Raw genomic sequence first — 15,547 nt, 5'->3', positions numbered from 1 at the left:
TTATAGTATTATTTAAATCAATTCTGGTAAGGAGTTGTCAAAATACAGCAAATAATCAGCAATTGTGGATGCTTGGGAAACAATACTGAACTCTTTAAGAAATATATTCCCTGGCCACGGAGCTATTCCAGTAATTGGGGGTTGTCAGAGTGCAAGGATGTTCTAGTTATGTATCCTGCACTGGGACTTTGAGGGGCAGGGATGGAAAGAATTAGGAAAGGCTCAGTTACACTGTCCATATATTCTCCTTGGTAGCTGGGTAAACCTGCTTTACATCTATTTAGCAGCACAAAGCAACCCTAACCTGGCCAATAATCTGAGCGAAGGCCTCCCTCCTCCATTCATTCCATTACACAAATAAAACACTGTGCTAACCTGCCCATAAATTCAGCATAATTTTCAAGAACAAAATAAAAACATTTCCATCAAAGACACTTCATGTTTTTGCCAAAAGCTATTGCCTCCCTCCTTGATTATGAAAAAAAGAATTTTGCTTAAATGAGAAAATACACAAATAAATCCTCCAGTCTCTCACCTCTCCTCTTTGTGAGCACATCACTGAAAGCATGTCTGAAATGCCAGTGTATTCTGTTCCTGATTTTCAATAGCACTTTGAAAATATAAGTATTCTCAGTAGTACAAAAACTATGTTAATCAGTTCAACTATTGGAGAGTGCACTGGATTAAACAAGATTTTTGCATTGTAGAAAGTGTCTGGAAAAGGTTCCCAAGAGACTTCTGAAATTCATGCTTTTAATCTTTCATTGGATGATTGGCCCTAAAAACTGACTTAACCTGTCTTGAATACTCAGAACTGCTTCAGAATATTAACTAGTCAACACACTCAAAGAACTGAAAGTTTCAGCTGTACATGTATGTGACACTTCCCCTAGAATTGTTCCAATAAAGCACAGAGACAGAAGAATACACTTTTTGGTTTAAGTTGAAATGATCACTTTAAACACCCTGTTTTGTAACAAATTAACTCTTTTTCCCTTCACATCTGTGACTCTTTGACCAGAGGAACCATAGTCAGGGAGTGATTTTAAAATCCTTTTTCCAGTCTGCACTACTCCATGCTAAACTTTAAGAACTGCGTTTACTACTGTTTCTTTTCTCCCCTCTCTCCATTTTTCCTTTTCCTCCAATCTCTATAATTTTGTTGTGTAGTACAGGACAGACCATGTATGCACCTAAAATAGCAGTGTCAAAGAAGATAAAGGGGCACCATCAGCTTGCAATCTAGACAATTTATAGAAAAGAAGTTTAATGTATATACTGTATAGTTTAACATACTGCACATGCCCCCAAATCCCACAGCTAATTTAAATGAATTGTATTTTCCTACATTTAAAAAAAAGTTCTCTCTCCCCTACTCATTTTGAAAGACTCATACAAGCAAAAAGGAAAACAGACTAACAGATTATAGGTACGAACAGAGAACTGTTAACTCATCCTGTCAAGCCTACAGGTAGTTATGGGGATCTCAAAACAGTCTATAAACTTAAACATGTACTGAACTACAATAATGAGGCACAAAAGTGTGATAAGAGATCCTGCTGATATACTTTATATTTAATTTTTGTTCTAGCCTTTTTATAGTGATATTTGAATGAAAATAAGTTATTTACTTGTTAAAATTTTCTTTGTCCTTATGGTTTATTCTCCATCTGAAGTCATAATTTCCTTCTTGTGATATCACAATCATTTTTACAGCAGCCAGTTGTGATTTTACAAACAGCGGATTAGGACTTCAAATGAGAAATAAATAGCAAGAGCAAAGGAAATCTTAAAATACAATTTACATACAAATGCCACTAACAAAACAAGAGAAGGTACATACAGAAAATCTGTAATAAGGGCAGCTTTTTCTCTAGGTAGGATACATTACAAAGTTTTCCAGCATGAATCAGAGTGGCTTGAAAATGTGGTCCTCATCTGAAAAGCTACCATATTAAAATAGCATTTTCCTGAGCAACAGATCCGCTCCCAGCATATTTTCAGAGACACAATTATTTTAGCAACAAAAATACATTTGCACTACTTTTTTTAAAACTCCTGTTAACAATGCAGAAGCAGCACAGTTCTGAAAGAGTGAGCTAAATCCTATTCAAGTGCTCACATCATCAACATCAGAATTGTTAACTAAGTTCCGAACTATATGGACATATTCTGATCCCCTTCACATGTGTGCAGCTGGAAACAAATGGGCTCTACAGGAGTAACAGAGAGTGAATTTGAAAACATTTGAAATTGCATAGATGAAAATAGGAGCAGAATACGGTTTTCAAAATCTTTATTACTTTATATCACTGGTGACGATGCATGAGTCAGAAAGAAGCCTGCTTGATTTTGAACTCCCATCTTGAATTTGAGATGCTAGCAGTAATTAAAACCATCTTTTTGTTCAAACTAAACAAATGTGATCTGGAATCACTGAAACTGTATGAACATGGAAGCCCATAATGCCATATTTACAGTGTCACTTTGCAAAGTAGATTTTTTCAAAGGAGCCTCATGAATTGTATGAGTGGCCAGCTAAATATTAACAATTCTCTTTGGCAACTAGCAAACTAAACAAAACTAACTCAGATCTTTCTCTCCACTTGTCCACATCCTCAACACAGCTGTTTGAAACAGTCCCCCCTTTCAGATGTTAAAGTAATTGTTTCAGGAGTTACCCCAAAAGAACTCAAAAGACATTTGACACTCCCAGAGCTTTCTCTCTGTATTGATAGTGAATCCATATGCATATTCTACCTACATTCTTTTATTCAGAAGTCATATTAATAGTAAAGTTCACATTACCTTATCACTAGACCTCACCCTTTTGCTTGCTATGCCACAAAACCTAGCAATGTTATACACATGTTTGCATCTTTCCCCGTGCCACAGATTTTGAGTTTTTTTTAAAGACACAATTAAGTCTTTGGATTTTTTAAGATTTGGATTTTTTAAAGACACAATGGAGTCTCTCGGATTTTTTAAAAAATCTTTCTAATCCTTTATCTCATGATACCTAAAAACAATTTTCCATCCCAATTTTGCCCTCTTCTCTTGGGCAATTGGTAACATTTTCCTGTTTTGAACAGAGCTGATATTACTATGGTTATTATTTTGTTTGCTTTTAAATAATAAACAGGGTTGGCAGAAATCAATATTTATTTTATAATTTTGACAGATAATTTTTATTTTTAAGCATAATTTTTCTATTTTTATCAATTTTAAATGTTCAGAGCAGTCAGAAATTATGGTGGATCAGACAATAGGGGGGTTCAATAATAATTATTCAATGACAGTAGATGTTGAGACATAACGTTATAACTGTTAAAACACTAGCTGTCAACTCACATCAAAATATACAAACTAAATACCCTTAAATCAAACTATAAAAAGTTATCAAGCAGCATTTTTCTTACTTTGCCTATCTGTAAATTTCAGTTATTATCAACGGAAATATTTTTCACAGGTGTTTGTCCAGAGAAATCCACATTTATCAACATTTCCAGGCAAAAATCTAATCCTTACAAGCCTCCTACCAAAACATCAACAGCCCTGAGCAATGCTGAACGGTGTTGGTTACTTAGGAGCTAATGCAAAGCCAGGGGAAGGACTACAATGCACCATTTTTGTGAGCCCCACCAAAAGCAGTTTACAGATTATATAAAAATGGAATAACAGCCTAGTAGATGGTTGTAATAATGAGATATTTTAGTGTCTGGATGTGTGGGGGCAGGAGTTTCAACTATAAAAACATCTGTATAAAGAGTTTCTAACTCTTGGCAAAAAGAAAAGGAGTACTTGTGGCACCTTAGGGACTAACAAATTTATTTGAGCATCACAGACACCAGTGCCAGCTTCCAGGTCCCGAGGGGAGACGGGCCTGCCCCACGTGGCTATCTCTGATGCTCAAATAAATTTGCTAGTCTCTAAGATGACACAAGTCCTCCTTTTCTTTTTGCAGATACAGACTAACACGCTGCTACTCTGTAATTCTTGGCAGTGCCCCTTTAAGCACCTCATGGGCCTGAGACTGATTTCCCCAAAGGAAACGCGGAGCACTTTTATTACTGCGCAAGGAAGGCTCAGGTGCCGCTACAGCTCCCGAGTCCCGACTTTCCCTGGGAAAAAGAAACAACATCAAGCGTACAGAGAGGCTGGGACGCCCAACTCCTGAGGCGGGCAGGCAGGGCGAGGTTCCCCACAGGTGAGGGCGACCCGCTTGCTGCGGGAGTCTCTCCAGAAGCGCCACCCGGCTCTTGGGGAGGGACCCTGTTTTGTATCCCGAAAAGCAAGGATTGCGCCGGGCGGAGAAGAGGGTTTCCTGGGTCAATCAGCCCAGGGACAGAGGGAATAGCTAGTATGTGTGGGCTGCAGACGGCGTGGGAGGGCGGCTCGACCCTACAGCGGCACCTGGCCCTGGGCTGCGTCCGCCAGCCACACGGCGATCACAGCAGCCGCCTGACGCGCTGCCTCGCCCGCCGACCCCAGCCTATCCTCCTCGACCTCCGGCCGCGCCCCCGACCGCGTGGGCCGAGGACGGGGCTCCGCAGAGCAGCGGAGGATTCACTAGCCTTGGGAGGCCGGCCCCGGCCCCTAGCACGGGCCAGAAGGGTCCGCGTCGTACCCCAGCCGGGTGTGTCCCCTCCCGGCCCTGCGGGGTGGGAGGGGCGGCTGCTGGGGCTGCTCCACGCCTGGCAGCGGCGGCGGCAGCGGCGGCAGCTCCGGCCCGACTCCCCTTCAGCGCGGAGGCGCCAGAGCTGGCGCTGTCACATGATGCGGTTCCTGGAAAGTTCCTGGAAAGCAGCCTGTGCAGTCACCAGCGCGGGGAGGCGGGGGGCGCCCTGGGCTGAATACGTGCACGCGGCCCCGCGCTGCCCGGGGGCGGCACGAGCCAGCTCCCCTTAGCAGAGGCCTGCGCGGTGCAGCAGAGAGGGGCTCCCCGTCCGCCTCCCGCTTCCGCGCGCGCGGTTCGCCCTGGGGGCCCTGCCCGGCGGGGCGCCGCCTGCTCTGCGCAGTAACAGCCCAGAGAATAAGAGCAACCTGCTTGCCCCCCCCCCTCCCCCGAGCCCGCCTGGCGGCCCCCACCTGGCTTCTTGTCTCCAAGTCCCGCCGCCCGGCTACTGACCCAGGGACGCTGGTGAGGCGAAGGTAAGAGCCGGGCTCGGTTCCCCAGACGCCTTCCTCTGCGGCCGCCCGGCTCCGGCCGCGCCAGGCGGTTTTGTTGGCGGGGCCGCGTGTTCCTCGACAGCAGCAACGGCGGCGGCGCCCTGGCTGGAGCGAGGCGGCCCCTCCGCTCCTTCCCCGCGCTGCGGACTCGGCCCCTCGGCTCGAGCTGCGCCCCCGGGGCTCCTAGCCAGGTCCGCCGCCCGGCGGGAGGTGAGTCTCCGCGCCGAGTGGGGGGCTGCCCCGTTTGCCTGCGGGCGGCTCCTTCCCCTGCTGGGCGCGGGCCGAGGTCGCTCCGGCACTCGGGAAGCGGGCGCGGGGAAGCGCGGGCTGGGGCTCGGCGGTAAATCTTGCTCTCCTCTCCGCTTGCAGGCTGCGGCGGGCGAGCGCGGCCGGGCGCCCCGGGCAAGGGGCATGTCCGAGCGGCGCTGAGAGCCGGGCGCCGCGGGGCTGGAGCGGAGTCTTCCCGGGCTGTCACCGGCGGGTGACTTCTGCCTCCCCGCAAATGACTCTGCGCTCTTCCGAGTCCTCGGATGGTGCGGAGCGGGCCGGGGCCGAGTGGCGGGGTCCCGGGGCTGAGGTGACCGAGAGGGCGGCGGCGGAGCGCCTGGCCGCGGCCATGGAGGAGCTGAGGCGGGCAGGTGAGCGAGCGAGCGAGGCGGGGGGACAAGCGCTTTTCCCGGGGAATCGGCCGGGCACATGCATCGCGGCTGAGCCGGGCGACCGCAGGGCTTGGCCCCGGGGCACTTGTCTGCCGCCTGGGGAGGCGGAGGTAGCCGCGGCGTGGAGGTGCCTCAACCTATCGCTGCCCCTTGCAGAGCCGGGCTTGCTTCCCCGGGAGTCTGGGCAGGCGGGCGGCCGGTGGGAGCGTCCCGTATCTCCCTCAGTGGCAGATAAGCTGCCTCCTAGCCCAAAGGCTGGGTCACATCCCCATCTTGGCGGGGGCTGGCTTCGCTGCCCTCCCCTCCGACTCCGCGGGCAGAGATGCCGCTTCCTCCGGCTAGCCCCGGCCCGATCAGCCTCTGCGCCAGATGGCGGGGCGCGGGAGACTCGCGAGGAGTCGCCTTGCCCAGGCTCCCTTCCCTCGGGCTGCGGGCGGACTAGCGATTTGTAGCAATTTCGTGCTGATCCGCTCGCCATTGGGTCACCCAGCGCTGCGCGCCCTGGAACCACGTCGCTTTTAACTGCTCGTAAATTTTTTTGTTTTGTTTTGCTGCGGTGACTGCTTCTTAGAAACCAGCTCGGGGCGGGGGCTTTGTTTCTTATCTCTCTGTCTTTAGGTAGAGGAGAAGGAAGAGACAAAACCTCAGTTCTATACGCAGCAATGAACGGGGGAGGAAACTAATACAATTGTAGATTACTGGGTTTCTATTTTAAAAATAAATAGAAAACTTTTTTAAAAAAATCCTCTAACTTCAAGTTGCCTGTTTTGGAAAGATGGTATCTGGTGGAAAAACTACTCTTACAAATTCTCTGTGACAACCATCTTTTTTCTTAAAGATTGCTTCACTTTATATATAAAAATTAAGCCTTAATAAAATCATGAAACACTTAAATTGCATTGTTATCCCAGATGGAATTCAGAATTACTGTCCAGGGAAAAATAAATGGTTAAAAATAGTATCAAACTTGAATTTCCCAAAGTCCAGAAGAGTTTAGCTTAGCCCTCTGAAATTCCCATGCACTTTTTTTAAAAACCTCTTCAGTTATATTTATATCACTCAAATGTGGAAAAGGAAAAATAGCTCATCATACAGCTGTAGAAATTATTGTTTTTTAAAGTGAAGGATACTTGTAGGTCACAGGACAATCAAAGGCATTACAAAATGCAAGATTTTTATCTTCATTAGACTGCCAGAATGGAAGCCTTGTCTCTCAACATGGATTTCCTCTTACTTGTACTGTCTTATTTCTAATTAATACAGATATCATTTGACTAATAAGCTAACCAGAATTATTAAAAGTAGGATCATTCTTGACTTCAAGCATTTATGTAGTTTGATATGAACTTATTTGGGATGTTGTACACAGGATGGTATATGATGGTTTCCCCCATAGTTGTCAGCAAATTTTGAAATCTAATACTTATTCACACAGGGATACACATGGAAATAGTGACCTGACAGGGTCAGGATGACACATTGTACAATAAACTAAATTAAATATTTAATAGACATTCTACGATGCTTGCTTCTTGGCAAGTTATAGTACTTTTTCTAGTGATAAAGGAAATAAGATACTATAAAAACTTTTTGCAATTTTTGTGTGGAGAAAAAACAACAACCAACCTTCTCCCTCTTCTAACAGGGTGGTACTGGGGCAGTATGAATGTTGCTGAAGCCAAAGAGAGATTACAGGATACTCCTGAAGGTACTTTCTTGGTTAGAGACAGCTCCCATTCGGAGTACCTACTGACTATCTCAGTGAAAACATCAGCTGGACCAACCAATCTGCGTATCGAGTATCAAGACGGCAAATTCAGACTGGACTCCATTGTATGTGTCAGATCTCGGCTTAAACAATTTGATAGTGTGGTCCATTTGATTGAATACTACGTTCTTACATGCAAGGATAGAAAAACTGGGCCTGAAACTCCATCAAATGGAACAGTGCATCTTTATTTGAACAAACCTCTATATACTTCAACTCCATCTTTGCAACATCGCTGTAGAATAACTATAAACAAATGTACAAATAAGATCTTGGAACTGCCTTTACCAACAAGATTAAAAGAGTACTTGAAAGAGTATCAATACCAGGTATAAATATCTTTTCTAAATATGTCTCACATAGAGTAACTTTGAATGCAACTATTAAGATCAGCCAAAGAACTGAGTATCCAGCTGTACAATTCAGCATGGAATTTATTATTAAAATAGGGTCAGTCGGGGGGGGTGGGTGAAAAGGGAAGGTTTGGATTTTAAAATGCCTCCAAATAAGGTTCTGCGCAGAGCCTTCCCAAATCATATTTTTGATGGGAGTGGAGGGGGTGAGGCTGCAGTCTCTTTAACAAGGTATGTTGGCATCATATTAACTTGTGAGGACTTGGGATCCTGTCCAAAATGTAGTGTTATGTTTGAAGAAAATGGTGTAGAGCACTATAATGGCCACCATTGGTACATAAAATAGCAAAGATGATACTTGTATTACAGTAGCTCCCAGAAGCTGTAAATGGGATGAAGACCCTACTCTCATAAGTGTGTGTGTGTACACACACATATGTAATTTAGACTGAGGCACAGATGCATGTGTGCACACGTGTGTGTGTGTGTGTAACAGTAGGGTAATAGAAATATGTGTTTACATAGGGGAACTGGTCCACAGTTTGTTGCTCAGTCATCACTTTTATAAACAGGCAAAGGATTAAGATTATCTTAATGTCTGCTTTTTCAAATAGAACAGAGTTTGAACAAGGACTGCCAAGACTCACTATAAGCTAAACCTGCCCAGTTTGAAATGCTGCAAAATAAACTGGGGTTCTTGTTTTTGAGCAAAACTCCTTTATGCTACTGTCCAGACCCAATATCCACTAATCTAAAGAGACTTCAGTCTATATGACAAGAATCCCCCAACTCATGCTCCAAGGCCCACTTGAAGCATTTTTAGAGTAGCAGTTTTTCTTTTTCGTTGGTTTTTTTTTTTTTTTTTTTCCTTTCTGTATTTGATTTCCTAGAAGTGCGCAAGAGTAGAGCTCTCTGATCCCATCATGCCTTCTTGATCTAACCACTGGTCTGTTTTTTGGGGAACCCTAATTCTGGAGTACCTTGGGACCAAGGCCTCATGTATGGCATGCTGGACCTGGAGATTGCTGCAAGGCTCTGTCTCCCAGTAGCAAACCAGAACATTTGGCAGCAGCTACCAAAGCACAGTCTCCCTCTATTCTGCTATTTACTTGTTTCATGTATATTTTCAGTATTTGCAGATTCACTTGTATTGAAAACCCATGACTGCACTACCGTTGTTGGCTGGAAATTTGAGTTGGGTGGGGGATAGTTTTAGCCCTAGTGGCATTTAGTGCTTTCTGTCTCCTCCCTTCTCTTCTTCACCCCTGCGCGATCCATTGAGAGATGCTACTACTGCCAAAAGCAAGATCTTATGCTTGCTGATAACTAACTGCTGGTGGTGTGGTTTATTATTGTTTTTTTTTTTGCTTTTGGCAAATGTGATATTTAATGGTCATTTGGCTTCAGGGATGCCACAGGGTGGAGGGGAGGTATTGTACTAAGTTGTGGGGGGAGGGGAAGGAAAGACTACACACTCCTAAAGATAGTCCTTACCCCCACAAAGAATGGAACATGTGTTAGAAAAGTGGATCAAAAAATTAGAGTTGTTTTGGGGAGTAGGGTTGTTAGGAGGCAACAGTAAGTTACTGACTTTGTACAATGAATGTGAGTCATGGCTTGCCAGTGACAGTGGGCCAGCAGGTGTCTTGTAGGTCTCGCAGCATAGTTAGATGGGTTTTTGTTGGAGGCTTTTCAATGTATATGGGTCAGCAAAAGAGAAGGTGAAGACTGGGAATGTCAGCCAAGTGAAGGAGACAGTACCTTATTATCCTATCAATCAGCTAGGTAGGGTGGGATTAGAAGTGCTCCTTGGCAGGGCTGGATTAACCTTTTGTGGGCCCAGTGCCAAACATATTTGTGGGCCCCCATGGAGGTAATGGAGCATGGCGCGGGGAGGTCAGTCCCCAGAGCGAGGGGCCAGCCAGAGGCAATGGGGCATGCCATGGCAGGGGCGGCCCTGTTCTGCCCAAAGCGAGGGCACTGTTTACAAACTGGCAGTTGCCAGATGCATAGTGGCCTGCCTAGCCCTATGCTGCCAGCATGCCCCTTCCCCTTGGGGGCAGGCCCATGCCACACCACACAGTCCCCCTGCCCAACAGCCCCGCAACTCCCTATGGCCAGACCCACCCACAAATGCATAGCACCCTGCACAACACTACCCCTGCCCACAGCCCCACTACAACTGCCCAGCACTCTCCCTAGTGCCCTAACACACACACCTTCCCCACCCCCTCACAGCCCAGCCCCACCCACAGCCCCCAAGAGACCCACTCCCCCACACCCTACTTCCTGGCCACACTCACTGGCCTGCTGGGAGGCAACTGTGTCTGCCAGGCTGAGCTGGCAGCGCAGCCAAGGCTGGTCCCAGGGCCGGGAATTGCTCTGTCCCTTCAGGAGAGGTGCAGTCAGCCAGGCCAGGCCTGCCCTGGCCAGGCTCTCTCAAGATGCACTTGCCTAGAGGGGCCTAGCCAAGCCCCCCCCACATTGTCCTCCTGCTGCGCCCTCTCCCCCCTCCCCTCCTCGGCTGAGACTGGCCAGACTTCTGCACCAGCTCAGCTCTGGGGAGACAGGAAGGGCCCCACAGGTGGTAGGAAGCAGAGAGGCGGAGGTGCACTGGGGTCCGGGCAGGGGCCTGAGAGGGGCAGGGGGTGGGGCCAGGGAGCAGAGAGGAACCCTTTGCCACCTGGCGGGCAGGCCAAGAGGAGCAAGTGGTGGTGGTGGGGGGGGGAGAGCTAGCGGGGTCTCGGGGCGCAGTGCAAGTGGAGCAGGCCAGGGCCCCTTCTGAGCATGGGCCCGGCTCCGTGGAGCCACTGGCGCCATTGAAATCCGGAACTGCTTCTTGGTAAAGACAAGCAGCTTGTGCTTAATGTACTGGAGGGACGTAGTGGTGGTGGATGTGATATGCTTTGAAGAAACAGCATTTTGAATAGATTTGAGGGCAAACATCCTCCCTTTGAAAGCCTAGGTCAGTGGTTCTCAAACTTTTGTACTGGTGACCCCTTTCACATAGCAAGCCTCTGAGTGTGACACCCTCCACCCCCTTATAAATTAAAAACACTTTTTAAATATATATTTAACACCATTATAAATGCTGGAAGCAAAGCGGGGTTTGGGGTGGAGGCTGACAGCTCAAGACCCCCCCATGTAAGAATTTTGCAACCCCCTTAGGGATCCCAACTCCCAGTTTGAGAACCCCTGGCCTAGATCTTGTCTACATTACGGACCTTAACACTGGTTCAGCTAGGCTGGTGCAAGCCCCTGGTGTAGACACAGTACACTGGTGTGACTTACCACAACTTGAAACCAGGGTTAATTGCACCAGTGCAAGCCCCACTTCATACTCATACAGTACAGCAGGCTGTGGTAAATTACATTGATGTAAAAATCCCTCATGTAGAGTTGTTCTTCGATTCTAGGGCACAGTCATGAGGCAAACTTCTTAAAAAGCAGTGGGAGTAGGGTGGCTTTGTGGATTTTGCTGCAATGCTTAGAATGTTAATCTTTAAACTCATAGCTCTCTCAATTCCAAATCTGACTCTAACTGCTGTAATGTTGCCTTGAATCTGTAGTAGGCTCAAACAGACTGAATCAGCATTGCTAATCCTAAATGCTCAAAAAATGAGAATCAGAACACAAATCATGAGATTGCATTAAATCAGGAGACTTAAAAAAAAAAAAGTGCTGGGTCTTGTTTGCTTTTTTGAGCATTGAAGTTCCATATTTTCCAGTTCTTCCCTGCAACGGTAAGGGCTAGAAACTTATTATTTTTAATTAATTGAAATCTGAGATTCTCTCAATTGCAGGAGGGTGGAACTTTAAGGAAAAAACCCTCCAAGTATTGAAAGACTCATGATGAAAATTACAAGTTGGCAATACAAATACCGAGTGTACTAAAACTCCATACTGAAGTGTGAATTTGGAGGCTCCACCTTTAATTGTTCAATATGGAGGGTTTCAGTGCTGCTTATACCATAGGCAGGGAGAATAAATGGCTCATCTACAAAATGGGTGGATGGGGTGGAAATGTAACCAGGCAGTTGTATCCATCCCATTAAATTTTAATCTGACCTCTTTAATATTGTAATTTATGTAATATTCTGAGTAAACACTCCTATAATTACTGTGCGGCAGGTGTGGAGTTGAGAGGGGAAAATAGTGTGGTCTTCCGTTCTAATGAGCCAATCTTACTTTGCCCACAGCATGGAAGTATAAGAATTAGCCCTTCCTAAATAAAACAGGATGGGCAATGTTCTATTAGTTACCCACCTCTGTCATGGCTCAGACAAACTTCCAGTAGGTAATTTCCTTTACTACAGAAGCTTATACCTAATAGTGGAGTTAAATGAAGCATCTTCCTGTTTCAGCCCAATTAGTTTTATAAGTTTGTTTTGCATACGTACAAAAGGATCTATTGATATTATTCCTATTGAAGCCTTCTCAGTATATGCAGGATTTATTGTTTTCTTCTCCCCTCAAAATATTTGATAGGAAGAGAGCATTTAGAATTGGGTGTCTTTCATGAATAGTCTATTCATGTTTTAAATATCATTGCCTTTCTATCAATAAAATAAACTCTAGGCATTATACTGATGCAGCCAAAATGCATAAATTAAGTGTTTAAAAGGGTTCTCTAATTTATATTTGTGATTTGAAACCCAAATAAGTTTTAAGAAACCTCTTTGTGCGAGAAGAATGGCTTGAACAACGTTGTAGAAATTGTGATATATTCTATTGCATAAAAACATTCCTTCAATTTCCAAACCAGCAGTATAATTAGAAACCACCTCAACGAGTGAGCTAGCCAGTCCACACAAAGGAAGTGGGTGTGAGAATACCTGTTATCTTTATCTGAAGGTCATGAAAACCACCTTTTCATGCTGCCCAATATTGTCTGATTGTTTCCCATCTGTCTGTATCCATCTGTTGTCTCTTATATTGTATGGTCGTTGGAGCAGAGACTGTTGTTTTGTTCGTTGTTTGTACAGCACCTAGCACAATGGGGTCCTGGGCTGTGACTAGGGTTCCTAGGTACTATAATACTAATAGTGCAGGTGGAGAGTGAGTTTAAAGATCTCCCGGAGAGGTGTGGGGGGTGGGGGAAGAGAAGAAATAACTGAAATCCATATATGGCTTTGCCTGTAAGTCTGAACTTAAAAGACAAAGCACATGGTAAAAATATGTGGCTATTGGGTTCTCAGCGGGGCCAGAGGGCAAGGACTTAATTGATTAAGAAATACAATAAATACCTAATATGCTGAAGAAGAGACAGTTTACATAGAGCCTACATATTTCCAAGGAGAGCTTTAGAGAGCAATAAGAAACAAAGAAACTATCAGACTTACAATGTCTGACTTCAGTGATAAACCATGTGGCTCTTTATTGCAGTCAAAAATCTAAAAGAAACCCTATTTAAAAAGGAGAGGGTCTTCTTCTCCCCCGTTCCCTCCGACATGCACCCTTGGGACCAACCAAGAATGAATGAATAAATTGAAAAATGCTCCAGAAGCTGAATGCTGAGGCAACAACATTAAGAAAAAAAATTTAAACTACAAGAACAAAAGCTGTTTATTTGTAAAGCCCTGCAAATCTGTAGCTATCTACTTTATATCCACAGACGATGTTTGCAGATACAAAATTTGTTATCAGCACAGGACTCTATGTAGTTGGGGATGAGCAACAAGCAGAGATTTTATTAGAAAAGATTGGGATGGCTATTATGCAGGAAGTTTTCAGTGTTGACTCTGATACACAGAGTTAAAATAAGAAAACAACCAAATTAAATGTGTGCCTCTATTTTTCTTTCACTGGCATGGCTTATGTAAATGATTATTTTGTTTTGGAGCAAATTGGCTTTCAGCATTACATAATTGAGGCTTAAATTCTGCCTGCTGCAGAAAAATAGATGTCTGAAATATGCTTCATATAGGACCAGTCCAAAGTCCATAGAAAAATTCCTATTGACTTCAATAGGCTTTAGATCAGGCTCTATAGTCTCTGTGTGAGAAACAGTTGCATGGTATTTATTGCTTTGTCAGAACCACTGTAAGATAACTTCAGTTTTAACAAATACAACCACATTTAAATATATATGTTCAGGCCCCAGTCCTACAATCAGATGGAGTCAGTCTTTCATTGAGTTTAATGGGCTTTGGATTTGTTCCATAGTTCAGGGTGGGCTTTTCTGTTACCCTGCAGTACTCATTGCTGAAAATTTCCCTCGTAATATCTGAATCTCCACAAAACCTCTACTTATTTCTCATCCCATAATACATAGCACAGAGGTTCCACATGTACAGTTCTAACTCTGGAACTGTAGCCATAATCAATGATATAATGGGACAACTTTCCTTCTCCTCCCCAGCAAAGATGGACATAATTAAAATACCATCTTTAGTAAGGAAAAAGTCATGGATCATTATTTCTGAGATTTATTTTTTGTTTTGTTTATGGAATTCCTTGTTGTTTCACTTTCTTATATGAAAAGCAGTTTTATACAGGACTTAGCCTTTATAAGATACAATCTGTGTGCTTATATGTAAGGATTGTGAAGGTTTGTATTGTTAATTATTACATTTTTGTTAATTGTTTTAACTCAGTTATACTTTAATAATACCTGCCATGAATTTAAGCTACAGTGGTGGCAATGTCTTTATATGGGTATGCTTTGATGGGGAGAGATGAAAATAAGACACCAAGCATCATATGTGACTACATTACACAAGCAATAGCAACAGAATGCCTGTCTGAGGGAAATTAGTTGAAGTACTTCAGAGGGACGTTATCTGTAAAGAAAATTACTTGCATTAAGATCAGTGTTTTGAAGACCTTCATCTGCTCTTTCTCTTTGCTCCCTGATTGTCTCTGACAACATAATGAATCCACAGCAATGTCAAAGAGAACAGTAGTTTCACTACAACCAGGGAATAAATATAGTAGAGAATTGAAGGAGCCCGGTTTGTTTTAAAATGGATCCTGTAGAAAATGACAAGTCTCTGAATACACTACTTTGCAAAACTTTCTATGAGTCATGAATGTCCTCTTAAAATGTACCCTGAAAGTTTTAGCCTTTTAAAAATGTAACATATATTGATTTGGCCATTTCAAAGTTGGGATAAAAAATATAAGCTTACCAAAATAAGGTACTTAATTTCTTCCTTTAAATAATAAAACCAGGTTTCTAATCTTCCCTGTATTTAAAATGCCAGGCAACTAGTTTTATGTTTGATATGTTGTAATTTGTAAATAAAATAGGGCTGAAACTGTATTTCAAACTCAACCTGACTCTTAATTTTCTTTCCCTTATTGGTCAAAGTCAGATGTTTAGGGTTAGTTTGTTTATGTGGTTCCATATGTTTAATTCACACACTATTAAAATAATTGCTTTTCATTTTAATTTTTTTCTGTAAGCCTGAAACATTAAACATTGAGATTTTTCAATATTTCATCCATAAAGGTACTTTTCAAATTCAACTTGTAGGTTCACTGCACAAAGAACATTAAAAAATGAAATTTACAAATAATTATGTATGTACTTTAAACAATGAACTAAACATTGCTTAGGTGGAAAATATCTATCAGACTTTGCAAATATCTGTGGC

At 44.0% G+C, this 15,547-nt stretch overlaps 1 protein-coding gene across 2 annotated transcripts; it reads left to right on the top strand.

Moving 5' to 3' along the window:
* The first annotated feature begins 3,990 nt into the window (after positions 1–3,990).
* Positions 3,991–15,213, top strand: SOCS2 (suppressor of cytokine signaling 2). Of its 2 annotated transcripts, none has more exons than XM_048835589.2 (3): positions 3,991–4,207; positions 5,539–5,807; positions 7,474–15,213. In XM_048835589.2, exons 2-3 carry the CDS (start codon positions 5,672–5,674, stop codon positions 7,929–7,931), a joined length of 594 nt encoding a protein of 197 aa, XP_048691546.1. In that variant the 5' UTR covers positions 3,991–4,207; positions 5,539–5,671; the 3' UTR covers positions 7,932–15,213. The 2 variants fall into 2 exon arrangements, with proteins under 2 accessions (XP_048691546.1, XP_048691544.1); XM_048835587.2 differs by lacking the exon at positions 3,991–4,207 and adding an exon at positions 4,380–5,151.
* Positions 15,214–15,547: the final 334 nt, after the last annotated feature.

This window comes from Caretta caretta, chromosome 1, assembly GCF_965140235.1.
Source record: "Caretta caretta isolate rCarCar2 chromosome 1, rCarCar1.hap1, whole genome shotgun sequence".
Lineage (NCBI taxonomy): Eukaryota > Metazoa > Chordata > Testudines > Cheloniidae > Caretta > Caretta caretta.
The sequence above is the reverse complement of the archived record's forward strand: the minus strand, read 5'-3'. Positions and strand labels throughout refer to the sequence as shown.

Bases quoted from the DNA above. Each gene is read 5' to 3' on its own strand.
- SOCS2 (XM_048835589.2), top strand. From the start codon at position 5,672: ATGACTCTGCGCTCTTCCGAGTCCTCGGATGGTGCGGAGCGGGCCGGG. The intron at 5,808-7,473 runs GTGAGCGAGCGA...CTCTTCTAACAG, and splicing joins GGAGGAGCTGAGGCGGGCAG to GGTGGTACTGGGGCAGTATG.